The sequence below is a fragment of the Python bivittatus genome, unplaced genomic scaffold, assembly GCF_059951505.1.
Source record: "Python bivittatus isolate LINGU-HERP-01145 unplaced genomic scaffold, Pbiv_v1 ctg000040_np1212, whole genome shotgun sequence".
Taxonomy (NCBI): Eukaryota; Metazoa; Chordata; class Lepidosauria; order Squamata; family Pythonidae; genus Python; species Python bivittatus.
In genome coordinates, this window is record NW_028277032.1 from 1771696 (window position 1) to 1789752 (window position 18057).

General features: G+C 42.0%; 1 protein-coding gene across 1 annotated transcript in view; it reads right to left on the reverse strand.

Annotated features, from left to right (window-relative positions):
- ADGRB2 (adhesion G protein-coupled receptor B2) overlaps positions 1 to 18057 on the reverse strand; it is a 143013-nt gene that overhangs the window by 93351 nt on the left and 31605 nt on the right. The window contains exon 3 of the mRNA XM_088153494.1: positions 11858 to 12022. Within this exon, the coding sequence (XP_088009620.1) occupies positions 11858 to 12022 (165 nt within the window). The remainder of the gene's footprint in view (positions 1 to 11857; positions 12023 to 18057) is intronic.

Sequence of the window (18057 nt, forward strand, 5' to 3'; positions counted from 1 at the left end):
AACCACGACTAGATGAGCTAATTCTACTTTATTGTAAGGCTACATTAACAGAATCTTGCAAGTCTGAAAGTACAAATCTCCCGCCCTCCCTATTTACGGCCTGAGGAGTTAGGGCAGGTCCTTTCTAAGCTTCTTCCTCTGCCTGTTACTCAGTTGTGGGCTCCTCCCCCTTTTATCTGATTGTTCCCTTAGCAGCATCTTTTCCACCGCCACCACCCCATCTCCCAAAGTCATTCTCACATTCCATTACACAGGGAGTATCTTCACGAGATGTAGGTTTTATGTATCCGGCCATGCCCTTCACCAGGTATGTGGCAAATGCTCAGTCATTATTTGAGAGCCTCTGCTACATGCCCTCAAAACTCCAGGTGTTCCCTCCCATTCAAACAAAGCAGTCTTTCTTATTTGTAACATAATTTCAGCCAGAGAACTTGGGAGAATCAAATGACCTTGAAGGTTAGCTTTGTAACTTTCAGCTTACGGCTGAATCTGACAAGCTTAAGGTTGTGTGGTTTGTCTGTCTGTTGTTTTTTTTCTTTTTTGCTCTATCTTTCTGGTTTTATTTTTTACACTTTTCCAGAAATTTCCCATTTGAGCAAATTAACACTCAATGGACTTCTCCATTGTTACCCAACGCACATCTCTCACTATCCAAAGAATATGATAAAGGAGGACATTCTGGAGATTTGAGGGATGGCATGTGGGTTTGTTCTGGAAAATGCTGCTGAAGTTTCCAACCATCAAGAAAGATTAGATTCTTCCAGGGTGATCATCTGGAAAATGGCTAGGCTGTTTTCTACTCAACTTTCACCTGTATTTCATTAGCACTTAAGCCAAATGTTTTTTACTCTAATCTCTTATCTAAAGTATTCCCTATTTCGTCTCTACTGAAATCTGACAATATCTGGCTATATCTTCTAAAATTATGCCAGCTTTGCTAGAGAGCTATCCTGTTCTGTTCTGTCCTGTTTTTGCCTTGTTTTGTTTTTTAAATTCTGATCTCTCAATTTCTCAAGGGACTCAGACGTTTGACAGATTAACAGTTGAGGCACACCTGAATAACTGCTGGCTTGAGGATGGCCATAACTTCTTCACCTCAGGACGCTAAGTGGAACTTGCGCTGAGTCCAAGGCAGGGTAATTACTCCATGAAGAGTACAATGAGATTAAAAATACTCCAGATTTGGCATGTATCATGAGGCTTGCCCAAAAACAATTTGGTTCTTTTTCCTCCATTTGTGACTGTTTTTAATAGTATGTCCAAAGATGTGACTTGTGTTCCAACTGAGCTAAGCCATAGTTTGCTTCAACATGATTCACTAAGCCACAACCAGCTGGCTTGTGCTACACACTGCAGTTGCATTATCCTCAGTCAAACCAACCACCTTTTGGCCTACAGCCCTGGGTGAATCATTTGTGGTGAAACAGTGAAAACCAGCTTGCCATTTTCTGATTTCCAATCAGGTCTCATAAAGGGAAGGTACCAGGATGCCTATAGGAGCCTCTGGGGCAGTAATGTTTCTTACTTTACTCTTTGATGACATGCCAATTGCATGCATTTGTGAATCATTTTCCCCCAAATCCTCAGCAAACTGTTCCTCCAAACAACGCCTCTCAATTTGTTATCCATTCATCCATGAGAGGAAATTGAAGACTGGGTTCAAAAAGAATAATTTGCTCACAGCATGCTGATGAGAAATTTGGGGAAATGTAGACTTTGATGAATCCCAATGACATGGATGTCACGAAAAAAGGTGTCAAAAATACACGTCTCTCACAATGCCCTTATGAATGCCTGCAAATTCAGCTCCATTTGATGCTTTCAGGCAGGAATCAGGCTTGGCAATCCATTGGTGTTCTAACATTGATTAGCCATCCTGAGCTTAGACTACTAATCATTGGCAAACTCTTCCATTTAAAAAAAAATCAAGCTACTAACAGCTTTTCACGGCTTGCAGAGACCAGCATGATTTTAACACAGGAGGGAGATAAAGGGGTCCTTGAAAAGTGGTCTAAAAAGCTCAGAATGGCCTTCTCAGTGGCCTCATCGAAAACTCTGAACTCCCTCCCTCAGAAGACCAAACACTTCACTAACAGATGAAGGCCTCCCTCCTCTTTAGGAAGGTGTGAATTCCTTTCACAGATGTGATCCGTAGCTCCTCACCAGGTTACCGTATCTGTGAGAGAACCAGTTCTTTTGAATGGCGGTGCTCAGTTTTGGGACCAAGAACATGGTGGGGATTCTGTTAAGGTAGCATCCACCTCTCTACCAATGGAATTTTTAGCCCGTCTTGGAGATGATAGTTATGGGTGACTTCAATAATCACTTTGGGGCTGGTTTGACTGGAATGGCTCAGGAATTCAGAGCAGCATCAAGGCCTAACCTAGTTTGGTGGTGCTGTACAGTGATCCAAATTCCAAAGGGGAAAAAATCAGAGGAAGATGGTCGACACACAGACGTTACTTGCCAGAACTTCTGTAAATCAAACATAGGAGCCATGGGAGCCCAGGAAATGGTACAGCTCTGTTGTGCAGTTGCCAAAAAAACATAAGAGTGCCCGTAAGTGCTCCACTTTTCCCCCTTTGAATTTGGACTATGCACAGCCCTACTAAGGAATGATTCTGGTCATATGACCAATTTGACTTTTTGTTCTGATCAGAAATGTGTTGTGTGGTTAAAGGACACCTAGTTTCTCTCTTCGAGGATGAATCACCATCTAGTGAAGGTTGAATCACTGGCTACACCTCTCCTCTTTTGGGACAGTGAACCTACTAGGGTGGCTTCCTGAAAATGCTATTTGGATTCTAAGAGGACTTGGGGGAATTCCTTGTTGATCTTGTAGGTGATTCTGATGCCCCGATTAATACCTGGCATTAAAAACTTTCTATACAGCCCTCCAATTCTTCCCAGGTGTTCTCTTAAACTTGTTTCAGAGATGGCCCCCTCTAAGTGACCTAACCTAAAGCCTCAAACTCTCTATCACAGGAGACCACACACTGACTTTAATGGTCCTTCACTAACTGATCAAAGATAATGTGCAAAGGATGGGAACTGAAGCGATGAGGTAGATGGCTTCCGGGGGAGTAATGGCAGATTGAGGATGGCTCCATTTTTGCAGAGTCAATGGCCGTGACAGTTAAGAGGAGCCGACGAAAGGTCTGGCTCTTTGGAACCATCTCTGGAACAAGGGGATGTCTGGATCACCCACAAGCACTCCTTACAGAGGCTCCCTTTGAAGAGATTGCAAATTTGCAACCCCCAGCAGGTTGAACACTATGAGAGTTGCAGGAAACTTCAAGCCCAAGCTGCAGTGTGGAGCTTTCAAAAGATTTGCTTTTACTACCTCTTTTAATTACTATTGAAAACTACTTATTACTGCTTTATTTGGAAATTAAAAACCTTGCTGCACACCAGGAGAATTTCCTTCTATCCTGGAAGAAAGAAGATTTAAGTAAGTCTTAAGATTAAAAAGAAAAAATTAAAAATCAGCGAAAGTGAGCCAAGAATATTGACTGTGGACAGTTAAAGGGCCAAATGGATCTGAAAGAATAGTTTTTATGGATTGTTTTGCATTTTATAAAAATGTAGCTGATGATTTTGGAATTAAGTGTAAGAAACTTTATGGTGGGAAAATTTCCATTCTGAAAATAAACAGAAGATAAGACTGGGCTTTGAAGGTTAACTAGAGGGAACCAGAGAGCAATTAAAAGAAAAGACACTTGTTAACATAGTGGAGGAATATTGTCTTACTATAGAAGACTTTAGATTTGTTTGGGAACAATGTGTTCAGGACCTGTTCTTAAAGTTTATAGAAAAAGAAAAGATTCCACTAGATAAAACAGAAAGTGATGATGATTTGAATAGGGATTTTAAAATGGACTTTAAAAAATTGCCGGAGTATAAAAGAGATATGGAAAAAGATGCTGCGGATGTCAAAATGGATTTAGAAATGCTTTACTACAAAGAGAAAGAAGGTGTAATGGATATACAAACTTTCCCGGTTGATGTTTTAATAATTAAAGGGGATCTCCAGATCATAAATCAGAAGAGTGACTTTGAGAGTTATTTTACTCTGGATCCACAGAAGGGAGACACTAAATCTCTGAAGTTGTTTCTGAAAACAGACAGGGAGAAAATGATAAGAGATTATTATCTGGGACCTTATTTGAAGAAGCGACTGAAGATTGAGCCTCTTAAAAAAGGGGAGTTCAAAGTCATTAGGGTTCAATTGTATAAGTTCTGATTTGGGTTTTTTTTTTTTCCTAACCAAGGTTGTAAGATGATGATTTATCGATGTAAAAGGGATTTATTTGATTTAGTTTAACACATACATGTTACTATTATTGCTATTCCTTATGCTTATGGGGATAGATCTTTTATGCTTTATTATTAGAAAAAGTTGTAAGTTAACATGCAAAATAGAATTATTTGTTTAAGCTGAAAATACATAGTTTATTATTACTGGTACTCTTAATGCTTTTGCTGACTAAGATCGATTGATGAATACTTTTTTTATAATTTGGCTATTGTTTAGGGATGAGATATGGGAAGAAGAGGGTTTTTTTCCCTGTAATATTAGAGAAGGCGTGAAGTTACTGTAAATGCTTATACTTGTTGGGGGGGGGTTGACTTTTCATATCTCTTTCTTTCCTCTTTCTTTGTCTCTCTCTTAATATTTCTCTTTTTTTTTCTTTTTCCTTTGTCCATCTTTTGAGTTTTGCATTCGCTTTTATATATGCAAAACTTCAATAAAATATATTTTTTTTAAAAAAAAAGTGGTAAGGTAGATGACAGGGAGCAAATGGAGGAGGACTCAGCTCAAATCCGATAAGGCACAGCGGGCAGCCCATTTGAAGGCTTACGCCGTGGAAACAGCATGCAGTAAAAAAGCCATTTTTCCAGCATGTATTGCATCTGCAAACTACCGGCCTGCTGAGTTGTTTGGAGTTTGGAGCGGCTGAAACATATCTTCTCCGTTCTCCCAGAGTTCGATTACAGAACCCTCAGAGACACACTGTGATACCTTGAATGGCTTTCTCTGCAGAGAAATATCGTGCGTTCATGCCACTTAGAATGCCGCGATTGATGCAGAGTGAATGATGACAACGTCTTTTTCTGGGGGGGGGGGGAGTTAAATCCCACCTTTATTCTTTTTATGAATAACTCAAGGCGGCGAATATACCTAATCCTCCTTCCTCCTCCTCTTTCCCCCACAACAACAACTTGAGAGGTGGGCTGGGCTGAGAGAGAGGGACTGGCCCAGAGTCACCCAGCTGGCTTTCCTGCCCAAGGCAGGACTAGAACTCACCATCTCCTAGTTTCTAGCCTGGAGCCTTCACCACTATTTATTTATTTGCGCAATTTATACAATTGCCCATTTCACGATAGTGACTCTGGGCAATTTACACTGTTTCCTCTTGCAGGTGTGTGCGTGTGTTTTAAAAAATATGTCCTCCACTCCAGCTTGACCCCTAACCACTTCATGGACGTATCTATGTAGTCATCCTGGCAACAACATTTATTCTTTGGATTTATATTTTGCCTTTTCAAGGCAGTTTAGGCAGGAATCTTCCCTTGTTTATTCCCACAGCATTAACCCTGTGAAGCAAGCCAGGCTAAGAGACAGTGACTGGCCCAAAGTCACCTGCGAGCTTCCATGACTGCAGGGGCACCTAAACCTGGGTCTTCCTCATCCTAGTCTAATGTTTATGTGCCATCAAGTTGGCATCATCTCTTAGCGACCACATTCTCCATGAGAATCTACCTTAACAACTACACAACCTAAAAATGCATCTTTCAAAAAATACTTGTAATTCCTGATTTTAATTATCTTTAATTATTGCCTTTAATTTGGATGTTTAATTACAAATTGCAGAGAAAACTCAGTAGGCAGCAGGTTAATACATTTTAATAAATAGGTACAACCCTCCCCTAACACATGCTTAATTCAGTGATACCGATCCTATAGATACTCCTGTCCCAGAACATGGCAAAGGGGAACCCCTTCTACATTATTCCCATGTCAGAATGAGTTAAAGTCAATGTGAAGGCACTTTGACCTTGCTACTTGCAAATAACTGGGTACAGTTGCCCCTGAAATCATTTTTCATGATTTGAGTTGTTAAAAGTGATGAGCTTTAAGTATTACAGAACAGAGCACATTTGAAAGCGACAATCCTCGCAGGAAAATTCAAGCGTACATGTCATCTTCAAGCAAGTGTTCCTCCAAAAGTCATTTTAGAATTTTCTTTCACAAGAGCAAAGAATTTCAGGGAAAAGAAAGCTTTCCAAATGCAGCACTGAACACCCCTTTAAGAGCTGTGGTCCCAGCCAATCCAGAGGAAGACTTTTCTGAGGATGGTTGAGATTTTCAGAACTCAGCTTTCCATGCTGAGGTCGTGAGTCCTCTTCTCCTTAAAGAAATCATGAGATCTGTGATTCCTAGAAAGTCTGGGCCTCCAAGCTGCTAGAAGTCTGAATCTGATAAATTGCCTTGACATTCTCTTTTGAACCTGATTGAATCACATTGAACAATGCAATGCTATGCATGTCTGCTCCGTGCGTGGGATTCGGTGGGAAGTAAGTCCTTGCAGTTCCTCCCCCAGGCAAACCAGAAGATGCTGAATGCCAGTCCAACTGCATGTTTGCAGGAGATCTATGACTAAAAGGTAGGTGTGTGGTTTACTGCTGGAACTAAAAAGCTGGGGACTGGGAATAGCCATGCAGAAGATGAATATTTACTTCTTCCATTATGCCTATTTGCCCAACTTCAAACTCTTCTCTAGCATAAGTTTATCTTGAATTTTCTCTCCTGAGCTGTCAGGGACTAGATGAGAAAACAGTGAGAGGAGGGCCATGCCTCCTTCTCCTCTAGCCCCACTGCTAGTTTCCTACCTCCATTGGCTTGAAAGCGATGGTCCTAGGAACACTTCCCTGAGGATAAGCATGACTTAGCCCCTGCCACGCATTCCACGAGAACCATTAATTTGCTAGGAAGGCTGCAGAGAAATTGTCAATTTACTTTGCTCAGGGTCTTGTCACAAAAAGTCAATTGAAGAGCAACTGAATGTAAAACCATCAAGGGGGAAAAAAATAGCCTGCATTTTCTTTTTCTACCAGCACATTTATTTTAGAATTTTCCCTCAAAAGAAAAAAGAATTTCAGAGAAAAGAAAGCTTTCAATGTGTCCTTCAAAGGAGAGAAAGCTTTTGGAGAAATCCTTCTGGGTGGAATGTTGTGTTCCTCTTCTGGTTTAGTTACAAGAGGTCAAAGGGATATGTGCAAATGTCCTGTCTTTCACTGCACAATGTGTCCTCCCCCACCTCCAACAAGAAAGCAAACTCGAAATTCTACCCCAAGGAATCTAAAAGAAATTCTCAAGCACACTGAGAATAATCCCCCCCCCCCCAAAAAAAAACTGAAGCAGATGAAGAAGTATGATTAAGTCAGGAAAGTATTGCGGGAACTCAGCACACTTTACCTGGCTGCTCAATTAAATCATTTGCAGGCTTGGCCCAATGCATTTAATCATGGACTATTCAAAGAGGCTGGTTTATACAACATACTAAAACAACAGCCACATCTAAACAAGAGTCCTAGCAAAGGAGAAAGCCAATCAATTTCTGCACCTTGTGTAGACGAAGCTGCTAAGTTTGTTTGTGCAAAGCCCGTTACCTTGCTAAGTCTCTGGTTCAGTATGTTTCATTTGAGGCACTAATCGGTTGAAATGTAAGCCAAAGTGTTATTCCAGCATTTGAGGCTTCTCCTCACACTCTTGTGTACTGCACCACTGATTTCAATTGACGAAAAACAAGAGAATGGGGAAAATATAGCGGTGAGTGATGCAGTGGGAAGAAAGTGGCTTTGAGAACTTCTGTTCCAAGATATCAGGAGGATTCTCCACTGGGAAGGGTTACATGAAGAATTCATAATGAAATCTTGGTTAGACAATAGCTACAGAAAATTTCCAGCATGCTTAGGTGATAGCTACAGGAAAAGAATTGAATTAAAGCTCATCATGCAAGATAAAAGAGGTTATACAGAGAATGAAGTCTTCTACAACTCTATTACTGAAGGTCAACAGTGCACTTAAAGTTCTCAGTTATCAATTAATGAGCAATAAATATTGTACAAGGTATATGGGGTACAAATTTAATCTTATCTAATTGGAAGGATATGTCCTTGATCTTCTGTCTCTGTGTGTCTGAGCTTCGAGACTGGAAGCCCAATCTGTGGGAAAGCAGATTATTTCAATAATGGAAGACTATTTCTCAAACTGTATAAACAAGATCTGACTTTCAGTGGGGCAACCTCCTTACTATCTAAAATAGAAGATGAAAATATTTATACATTTTTTTTAAGTGTTGGTGGGGCGAAGTGATGAAACAGTGATGTCACTCAACTAGGCTGCGGGAGGGAAGTTATGTGTTAAACATAAAATGAGTTTTGCACATTATTTAAAGGACATCTCCTGGCGTTCAAAGGGCACTGAAGGGGTTTAGAGGATATAGGTAGCCTATAGGGCCCAACCTGCCCATCTTTGATCTAAAGTTCCCCAAGTATTGTTGTGTCCTGGCTGAAAAGTCCTCCTTAAAGATGGAAGAGGACCAAGACAAGGAAATGAATGAGGTGGCCCCAGAAACAGTGATGGACAGGTATCAGAATCCATCTCTCCTGGGTTTTGTGATCCGCACTTTTTGCCAGAGTCTTATCCACTGTACGGAGCCACAGAGACAGCCTTGAGGGAAATATTCAGAAGCTGTTACAAAATAAAAAGAGCAGAATCCCCAGGAGAGGAGGCAGTGTAAGTAAGAGGCTCAGGCCGCCTCCTCCCTGACTCACTAGGGTATAAGAGGGAAGGGAGGAAAAACACAGGCAGACTTGCAAGAGTCTTTTCATATAGCCTATCTCAATAAAACTTAGTTCTAATCTTCTTATGGAGGCTATTTCCTGAGCTGGACAACCTTGGAGAACTGACATCCACCTAGCCAACAGGAACCTTATTGTCTCTCTGTAGGCAACCAGGGAGCAAGGAAGCCAAGAAGTGCTTGTAGGCCTAGAGGCACTTCTGGCAAGGCCAGTCTAATCTGAGAGCAGCCTGATGCTAGAAATCAGGACAGATCAGGTCCAGCTGTGCTCTAACAGAGGTTGAGAATTTTCCAAGATACTCCACCTAAACAACTGTCTATGATCACCTAACTTGGTATGTCCTCTCCTCCTCCCTCCCTCCCTCCCTCCCTCCCTCCCTCCCTCCCTCCCTCCCTCCCTTCCTTCCTTCCTTCCTTCCTTCCTTCCTTCCTTCCTTCCTTCCTTCCTTCCTTCCTTCCTTTTATGGAATACCGACTTGGCCTATGGACTTTGACTACTACTAAGAACTCTATTCCCTTTAAACTAAAGCTGCTTTTACAAGTACTTTTACAAACTCCCTGCTGGATTTCCAACCCTAAAAGCACTAGTTAACCGATTCAGCCTCAGGGAGCCAGGAATCACATGTAAGCTGAACATATTATTCAATTCCAGATAAGACATTTGAACACTTAAACGACAGAGCTATCCTATTATTAGAATCTTCAAATTTATAGATTCTTTCTATATATTCATAAATGTATTGGGGTGTGTATATATGTATCTACTTCCTGAATGGGGGCCGTGGGGGATATAGTCAATCACAAATCGCCCATTTCCCAGAAACCAAACTGGGAAGATTGCTCGCTATGACATTTCCTAGCTTCCCAGGATGCTTCCAATCTACTGTTGCATTTTTTTCAGGATAGGTAGAGAATTTTTTTTACAAAGCACCATTTACTTGGACTGAAACGAGCTCTGAATGCTGAGGAAGCCCTTGAAATCAACTCTAATAAAACTAAGATCCTGATCTTTGCAAAGAGTCCTAAACTGCATGCCTGGAGGATCAACGGCCAGAGTATTGAACAAGTGACATCTTTTAAATATTTGGACATGGTTTTCCACAACTCCACCAAACGCAGTGCACACCAAAATTACACCATACAAAATGCTCAAAAAACAGGGGCTGCAATTCAATCTTTTCACTTCACCAGAGGAGCATGGCATATCCCAGCAGCACCGAAGCTATGTTCAGCTAAGACTCATGCACAACGACTTTTTGGTGCCCACCCTTCTTTTACTCCCCTGGAAAGGGTCCAATCTAAATTCCTAAAGGCTCTGTTCCAGGTAGCCCCTTGTGTAGTATTAAGGAAGGAGGCAGGGCTGTCTAAAGTTGAAACGGGTGCATGGGCCTGTATCATAACACATTGGTTGAAGCTACCATTCTTTCCCACAGGTCTGGGTTCTTTCCTTACTGAGGACAATTACAAATCAATACGGCTCAGTACAATCTCACAAACACTTCAACATCTTGGCTTCTCCAGGGAGGCATTCCTAATGATGGGTTATGAGCGTGCATTTAAACAACGTATCAAAGATCTTGAAGCCCGCCAGGACCAGTGTGTTCTACCTAAGAACGTTTTTCTGAGCTGTCAAGCCTCTTTTTACAAGCCAGCAAGATACGTAGACCACATAACTGTTTCCAAATTCTGGAAAGCACTAACTTTAGCATGCTTCAATGCTTTCCCCACAGCAGTTTTGGAGGGCTGATGCAAAAAAGTCCCTTATGAGCTGAGGCTGTATCCCTGTGGACAAGGGGCTGTAGTTTCTTGTCCTGCTATACTGTGCCCTCTATAAGGACTCAAGGACCCACCTTATGACTCCTTACTTGGTAAAACACCCAGGAAATTCTCATCTTTTTTATGTGCAATTCCTATTATCAGATCAGTATGGTTCAGTCTCCTTGAACATAGCTAAATTTTGTTATACTGCCTGTAAAATTAGGCTGACTTTTATTATCCACTGATGAACTCACCATCAAGTGTAATATTTTATCTTGTTTTTTTTTACTTTATTTCTATTTTTAATGTGTTTTTGTTTGCAATTCTGGTCAGTGACCATAATAAAAATATTCATTCATTCATTCAAGCACCATTTACGTTCTCTGTGAGGCCGATGCAGCTCAGAGCATTCTTGGAAACAAAGATAGTGCTGGAGTTTGGCACTTGGTTTTGGAGCAATCCACTTTTCTAATTTATCTTTCATTAAAAGAACCTTTGAAAAAAGCTCAGCATAGCGTGGAGACCACAAGGCAGAAATTGGTTGGCACTTGCTGCAGAGTCCAGATGGACAAAGCAAGATCAGAAATTGGAGTACCAGCATCTTATTCAAGCAGGCAGCAAAGCAAAGTTGCTTTAAGTTAAAAATGCAACCCATATCAGCAGTTCTGGAAAGCGGAGGATGGGACAGAACGGCAAGGGGACACACTCTCGCCTGTCACCTAGCAGGCCCTGGGCTTACAAGGCGAAGGAGTGGAAAACTCCTTAATGAAATAGCACATATTAGAAACATGCTGCAAAGGTACTATTAACAGCCCTTGGGATTATTATTTCATTAATTCTCCATAGTATCCACAGGTCATGGCCTATAATCAGGCCTAATGACTTCCTTCTGTTTCTGAACAAGACCTGAACCAGACTTTGGAGCGAAGGAAGGGGGAGACAAGCAACGGGCTGAATGGAGGAGTGAATTATAGCAGGCACGTTCTGGGGCTAGACCAAAGCAAGTACAAAGCTACATCAAAATGGGAACCAGGCCATGTGTTTTGTGGACAATCTCCTGCTTCAAGGGGACTTATTACGAACATGTGGATGTGATGATCTGGATTGGCGTTTCCAATAATCATGGTCAACAGGCAACTCTACGGGAAGTGACGCAAGACGATGAAGGAAAGAAAGAGCAAGAAAGGCAAGAGGAAGGAGGAAACTCCACTCTCGGTTTTCTCTCCACCTACCTGGGCAGGTGGCAGTGTTGTTGCACGTCCTGGTCTCCCGCAGCAAGCCACTGCACAGAGTCCCATAAGGCGATGAGACACAGGAGCGTGTTCGCACCTGGGTGCCCTGCCCACAGGTGAGGGAACAGACACTCCATTGGGACCACTCTTCTGCTGCTGGATCACCTGGGGAGAAAGAGAGACATGTATGTCCAAGCACACGGATAGAAAGAAAAATGGAGCCTGTCAACAGACATGTGAAGTTAACCCCCATCTACATACCATTGTAAAAAAGGTACAACCAAAAGTCAAGGAAGGAAATAAACAGCCCAGACCACATTCCCCCTAGAAGCCAACACCCAGATTCAGTAAGCATGAAATAGGCCCAGATAAACAATACCCTATCAAGGAACCATTGAGGAAGCCACACACCCACCAAGACTGGCAGGGCGTGATGCTATACATTCCCCCATGCATTGATGATGTTACCTAGTCAGGTAACAAGACATCTGCAGGAAAACAGCCAAGCTTAGAGAACATCAAGAGCCCAACAGCTCAACTCCGAACTACATATACTCTCTACTATTGGATCCAGCCATCTCCCAAAAAGATTAGCAAAATTTGATCAATCCTGCAGATGGGTGGATCAATCAAGCAGTCAGTTCCACCAACACTGTGGTTTAGGGTTTTTCTTTTAATTGGAATTAAAATCTCTCTTTTTATAGTACAGTATTTAAAGATTCCAAGGTATTGGGCTGGGCTCATAGAATCATAGAACCATAGGGTTGGAAGGGACCTTGGAGGTCTTCTAGTCCAGCCCCCTGCCCAAGGCAGGAGTCCTTATACCATCTCAGACAAATGGTTGTCCAATCTTTCTTGAAAACCTCCAGTGATGGAGCACCCACAACTCGGGGAGGCAAGCTCTTTCACTGCTGAATAGTTCTCACTATCAGGAAATTCCTCCTTATTTCCAGGCTGGATCTCCCTCTGACAAGCTTCCACCCATTGCTTCTTGCCCTACCCTCAGGTGCTATGGAGAATAAATCAGCACCTTCTTCCCTGTGGCAGCCCTTCAAGTATTGGAAGATGGCTATCCTATCTCCCCTCAGTCTTCTCTTCATTAAGCTAAACATACCTAGTTCCTTTAGCTGTTCTTCGCAGGATTTCTCCTCCAGACCCCTTATCATCTTTGTTTCTCTTCTCTGCACGCTTTCTAGGGCCTCCGCATCTCAGTGAGGGCCAGGCTCAAGTGTCAGCTCAACCATGGAGCTCACTAAGATGATGTGGGCCAGTCTCTCTCTTTCCACCCAGCTACCTCACTAGATTGTTGGGTTGTGTGTGTGGAGAAATAAGGGATGGTCCATACACATGCTACCTTTGAACTCCTAAAGGAAAGGCATAATAAAAATGCAATTAATAAAGAAAAGTAAATATATTTCTAAATCAATTTCCTTCTCTCTAAAAATATATTTTTTCAGTGTACCTTGATCTATTGTTGGAGCTGTGGATTTTGTCAGATCGAGTGTGTAAATAGCAAAAGACTTTGGGCAATTAAAGATTGATTCACAGACAGACAGTTCCATTTATACTAGAATTTGCAGAAACTGCTTTGAATCAGGGATTCTTAAGATAAATTCCACTTATTCTTTGGTTTTGGAATGTTTATTGAGAAGACTGAGCAAGTCTGGACTATAAATGTTAGCCCTTAATAATCTTCATATATAAAAAATTAGAACCAGGCTCTTGCAGCTGAAAACAAAGAAGCCTGCAGGTGTGAACATGACAGCAACTGATTGATCATCATGGACACAATCCTGTGATTGCATGAGAACTGCAACACTTTGCCTTAGAAATTCCACATGAGGTGGCAAGGTTTGTGGTAGTTCCAAAATGGCTTTGAGATAGATAGATAGATAGATAGATAGATAGATAGATAGATAGATAGATAGATAGATAGATAGATAGATAGATAGATAATTATAATTTTTTCCTGGAATGAAATCAAATAGCTTATCAGGGTGAGAAATGTGCTAACTCAGGTTCATTTGACATGATAGTTTTTTATGTGCAGATTCTCTTGGTTTCACCATTTTTCTAACAGGGGGAGCTATAAAATGGTGTTGTAATACAACTGAACTGGTAAATCTTGAATTCTAGTACTACATTCTACTTTCTGTTGAACTGACAGCCGGCCACAAGCAATGAGAAGCAGAAACAGCCCCATAGAGGTAACTAGGAAAGGCCTGGTTTAATGCAATAGGCTAAATCACATGTTGGCTTGCTTCAGGTCATCCACGTGTCAAAAAAGTCAAGATGGTGGTGGTGACATCATTGAAGCTCTGTCTCTTGTTTATGTGCTATGAATAATGCAGATAAAAAAGGGGGTGGGGATCAAATCATGTGGCAGAAACCACCATCTTGACTTTTTTACCCTGCCTCTTCCCTTGCTCCTGCTTACTTGGTTTTGAAACAGTGTGTTGTATGCAGTCAGCCAACGTGGTTTTTAATCATGGTTTATGGCTCATCAGCTCTATTAAGGTCCTTTATTATGCTTTCCCTTGGCAGAGGTACCACTAGACCATCTCAACACAGTGGCTGAATTCACACAACAGACTGAATTCTGCACATGGGGAAACAAAAGCCAATTGTTGTGTTCACATAATATGCTACGCCCAAACCGATAAACCATACTATGGCTTCATGGGATGACCTGGATCACCCGAAGTACAGAATCAGTGGCTGAATTCTCAAAATGTGAAAAAGGCAAAAACGTTTCTTCTGCAGGTATTTTTCATCCTGCCTGAGGGAGAACAACACTTTTAGCCTTCTGCCTGTGCCTGAGAAGAATAATCACAAACACGTGGGTATGAACCCAATGAAGTTCTGTATATTTATGAAACTGCTGATTTCCCTCAGAATAGCATCTATGCTTACCGCTGCCGCCACCAATTTTGCTCAAAAAAGCCATGAAGAAATTCACTCAGTTCACTCCAGGATGCGGGTCTGAACTGTGTGGTGAGAGTTTACATCCCAACCACCATTGAGAGCTGTATTTTGATCCAGTGCATCTTTCTCACGGCCTCAGCTAGCTTCTTCATCTCCGTGAAGAGGCCTTCTGCGTGTGCGCAGAGCGAGCGCACCCATCCCATTTGTCAGCTGGTCCAAAGCAGCGTGGCCTCCCCACCCTGAAGTTTGGAAGTGCTTCCAAGTGTTTGGACTGAAACTTCACAGAAGAAAAGTCCTTCCTGGAAGCTCCGTGCGCCTCTGCAACTTATCTTGTCCAATACGGTTTGATCCTATTGCGCTACAAATCATTCTGAGGATCGGTACTGCAGGCACAATGATTGCCTGTTGGTTTAAATTGGATTTTTCTCTTTAAATTTACATTTTGCAAGTGGCAAAAAAAGGTGTTCAGGGTATTAATTTATTTGAAAGGTCGCACGTTCAGTGTGACGTTAAATGCATTTTGGCGTTAAGTAGGCAGCATTTTAAGAATGCCAACAGAACAATCATGGGACAAAGAAACCCAAGGAGAGTTTAAACGACTCTACCCTGCAGCCATAAAGGCAATTAGCACTCTCCCAATATGTCCAATGGTTCTGTTGTCTGAGAATTGTTGGTTTTGTAGTCCATCTATGGGCACAGGATTGAGAAAGGCTAATACGGAGGCTGCTGTTACAAAGAAAAGTTTCAGCACCATCCTGCTGGACAGCTCTTTGAAGGAAGGGTAAAACTCTTACCCAAGATGGGTTGTTTTTTGCCTGGGGCTGAATTTTCACTAACACAACGTTTTGAGTGAATTCGGAGACTACCCCAACAGGGAACACTTCTCAGGAATTTTGAACAGAGTTTCCCCCTTCTTCCCACAAAGAAGATGAAACTGAATGGGAACCACTTCCCAACTTTCTATACATACCTAACTAGCCCCAGGATACAATGTGATAATCCCTGATGGGCAAAACAGCCAGAACGGTTTGGACGCCTTCCATGAGAGCTTTATGGGAAGAGAGATTCCTCTGAGGACTTTTCTGTTCGTGCCTCATTCCTATACCTCCACTGGGTCTTCTGAATTGTTTTTATGACATTAAGAAGAGCACTGGCACATTCCAAAAACAACTGGTCATAATTTCCAAGGCCTAAAAGGGCCCCTGTATTCTCAGACATGGATATACCCTTCACAGTTGTTAGCTGATGGTGCAACCTGCCATTTATACTCCACGTTTCCAGCCTTTGCAGCCCCCAGGATCAAACTGGGATCTCAGTCAGCCAGCCTTTCTTTCTGTCTACCTTGGGCAGACAAGTCATTTACAACAATCTGCTTCTTTATGAGACTTGATGATCTATCTGAAGTTATTGGACAGGCCTGTAGTAAAGGACGTCCATTTAAATTACAGAGGAACAGATGGAGGAAGGAGGAGGGGATGTGGGTGGCTAATATTTTCCAAAGAACATGAGAGAGAAAGAAAGAGAGAGAGAGAATGAATTAACAATAGCTGAAAGGAAATCTATGTGAGGAGCCATTCCTGCAGAAAGTTGACCTTCAGCTATGAGGGCAAAATTACTATTAAGGTGGGGAGCCCTTCTGTTCTCAGAGTATGACCAGTAAAGGCAAAATTCAGAATTCCATAGAGAATAAGAGGCCCAAATCCTATGGTTGGAAAAATACAGTGTAGTTCCAAGGATATCAAGAAAGCTGAACTCAGTGGTGGAAGGGAAGGGGGTTGTATCATAAAATAGAACATCTTCCCACCCCCCAGCAAAAAAAAAAATGGTTTCAGTAAGATCTTGAGACATTCAGCTTTCCTTCATTTCCTCACGTGCCTTCTTTCTAAAATCCATTTTTTAGTCCTCAAGGGTACAAAATAAAGCATTCATCATCATATGCCACTTCCTGCTAAATGGAAAATGAAGTCCTGATTCTACTACACAGCTGGGGCAGTCCAGGGGAGAACTCTTTTTCTTTATTTAGTTATCATTCTGGTCCTGAATCAGGTTTAATTATTCATGATTGTTTTCGGCCCTATTCTAAAGCGTAGCCAAAAAAATGAATTTCACGCTAGAGATTGTTGCCATCCCTGATAAGGGGAAAAATTGTTGTTATTACTGATAAGGAGGAAAAAATTCCTCTCCTTGCTACCCCCTATAGAAAAACCACAGAGACGATCCCTCATCCAAAGCCACTGTGTGCTAAGCTGGTAACTGACCTTTGAGTCAAGGTAGGCATCCTGCTGGCTTAGATAGCAAGGTTGAAAACCCTGCCAGTATCTGTATTTGCACAACTGGCCTAGCACATCTTGCTAAACTCCTGGATTTTTGTCTCATTTGTCTTCCCATGCAAGGCACAGAATGGCTTGGAGACTATAAATCAAAGACAAGGAGAAGGATAGTGGAGAGGCAAAATGACTGGCATTCACATTACCCAGACGAATTTGCTAAATAAATACATAGAAGCTAAACAATTAATACATTTGTTTTCTTTATAGGTCTCCAAGGAAGGTGCTAAGAGAACACATAAATGGAGCAAATTAAACTCGGTTGCACCAGGGAGAGGAGGGGTGGAGAAAGAGGAAGAAAGGGGATTGCGTGTCTCCTCAATCTGCTGTCACCATGAAAATGATGGTACTCAGGGGACAGGCGGGAATTGAAGATGAGATGCAGCTTTGCAGCCATTGGAGGCTGCATCTTAATTAAATTGCATGTGATTATTAAGGCTCAAGGAGGCGCTGAGAAACAAGAGCATCTTCCAGTGCCAACCAAGCTACTAGGCTAAAGCGCTGGCATTCTTCTTCTCCCCCAAAGTGGTCACTTTTGAACAACGCAAAGCTGCTGGGAAAATGCTCCCCAAAGTGCCAAGTTGACCTCCTTCCCTCTCTCTTTTTCTGGGGCTATGCAAACGTACGCATTTTTAAATTTAAAACTCACACTAAATTCAACATCAGAAAATGTGATCCGATGCAAATGAGAAGGTGGGATTGGACAGCTTCACTTCAAGCATCTCTATTTGAATCTGATATCTCAGTACAGACAGACATCCTGCTGGACTTCTCCACCCCCACCTCCATTTAGGACCTCAGAATATGAATCCCAACATCTGAAATGCTGGACCTTCCTTTTAGCCCTCAAACGCGGGCATGTTGCATGAACCCCACTCTAGCACATCTCAGAACAATGAGGATTCATAGAGTTGTCCTGAAAACACCAAGATTGGTCCTGACAGTCAT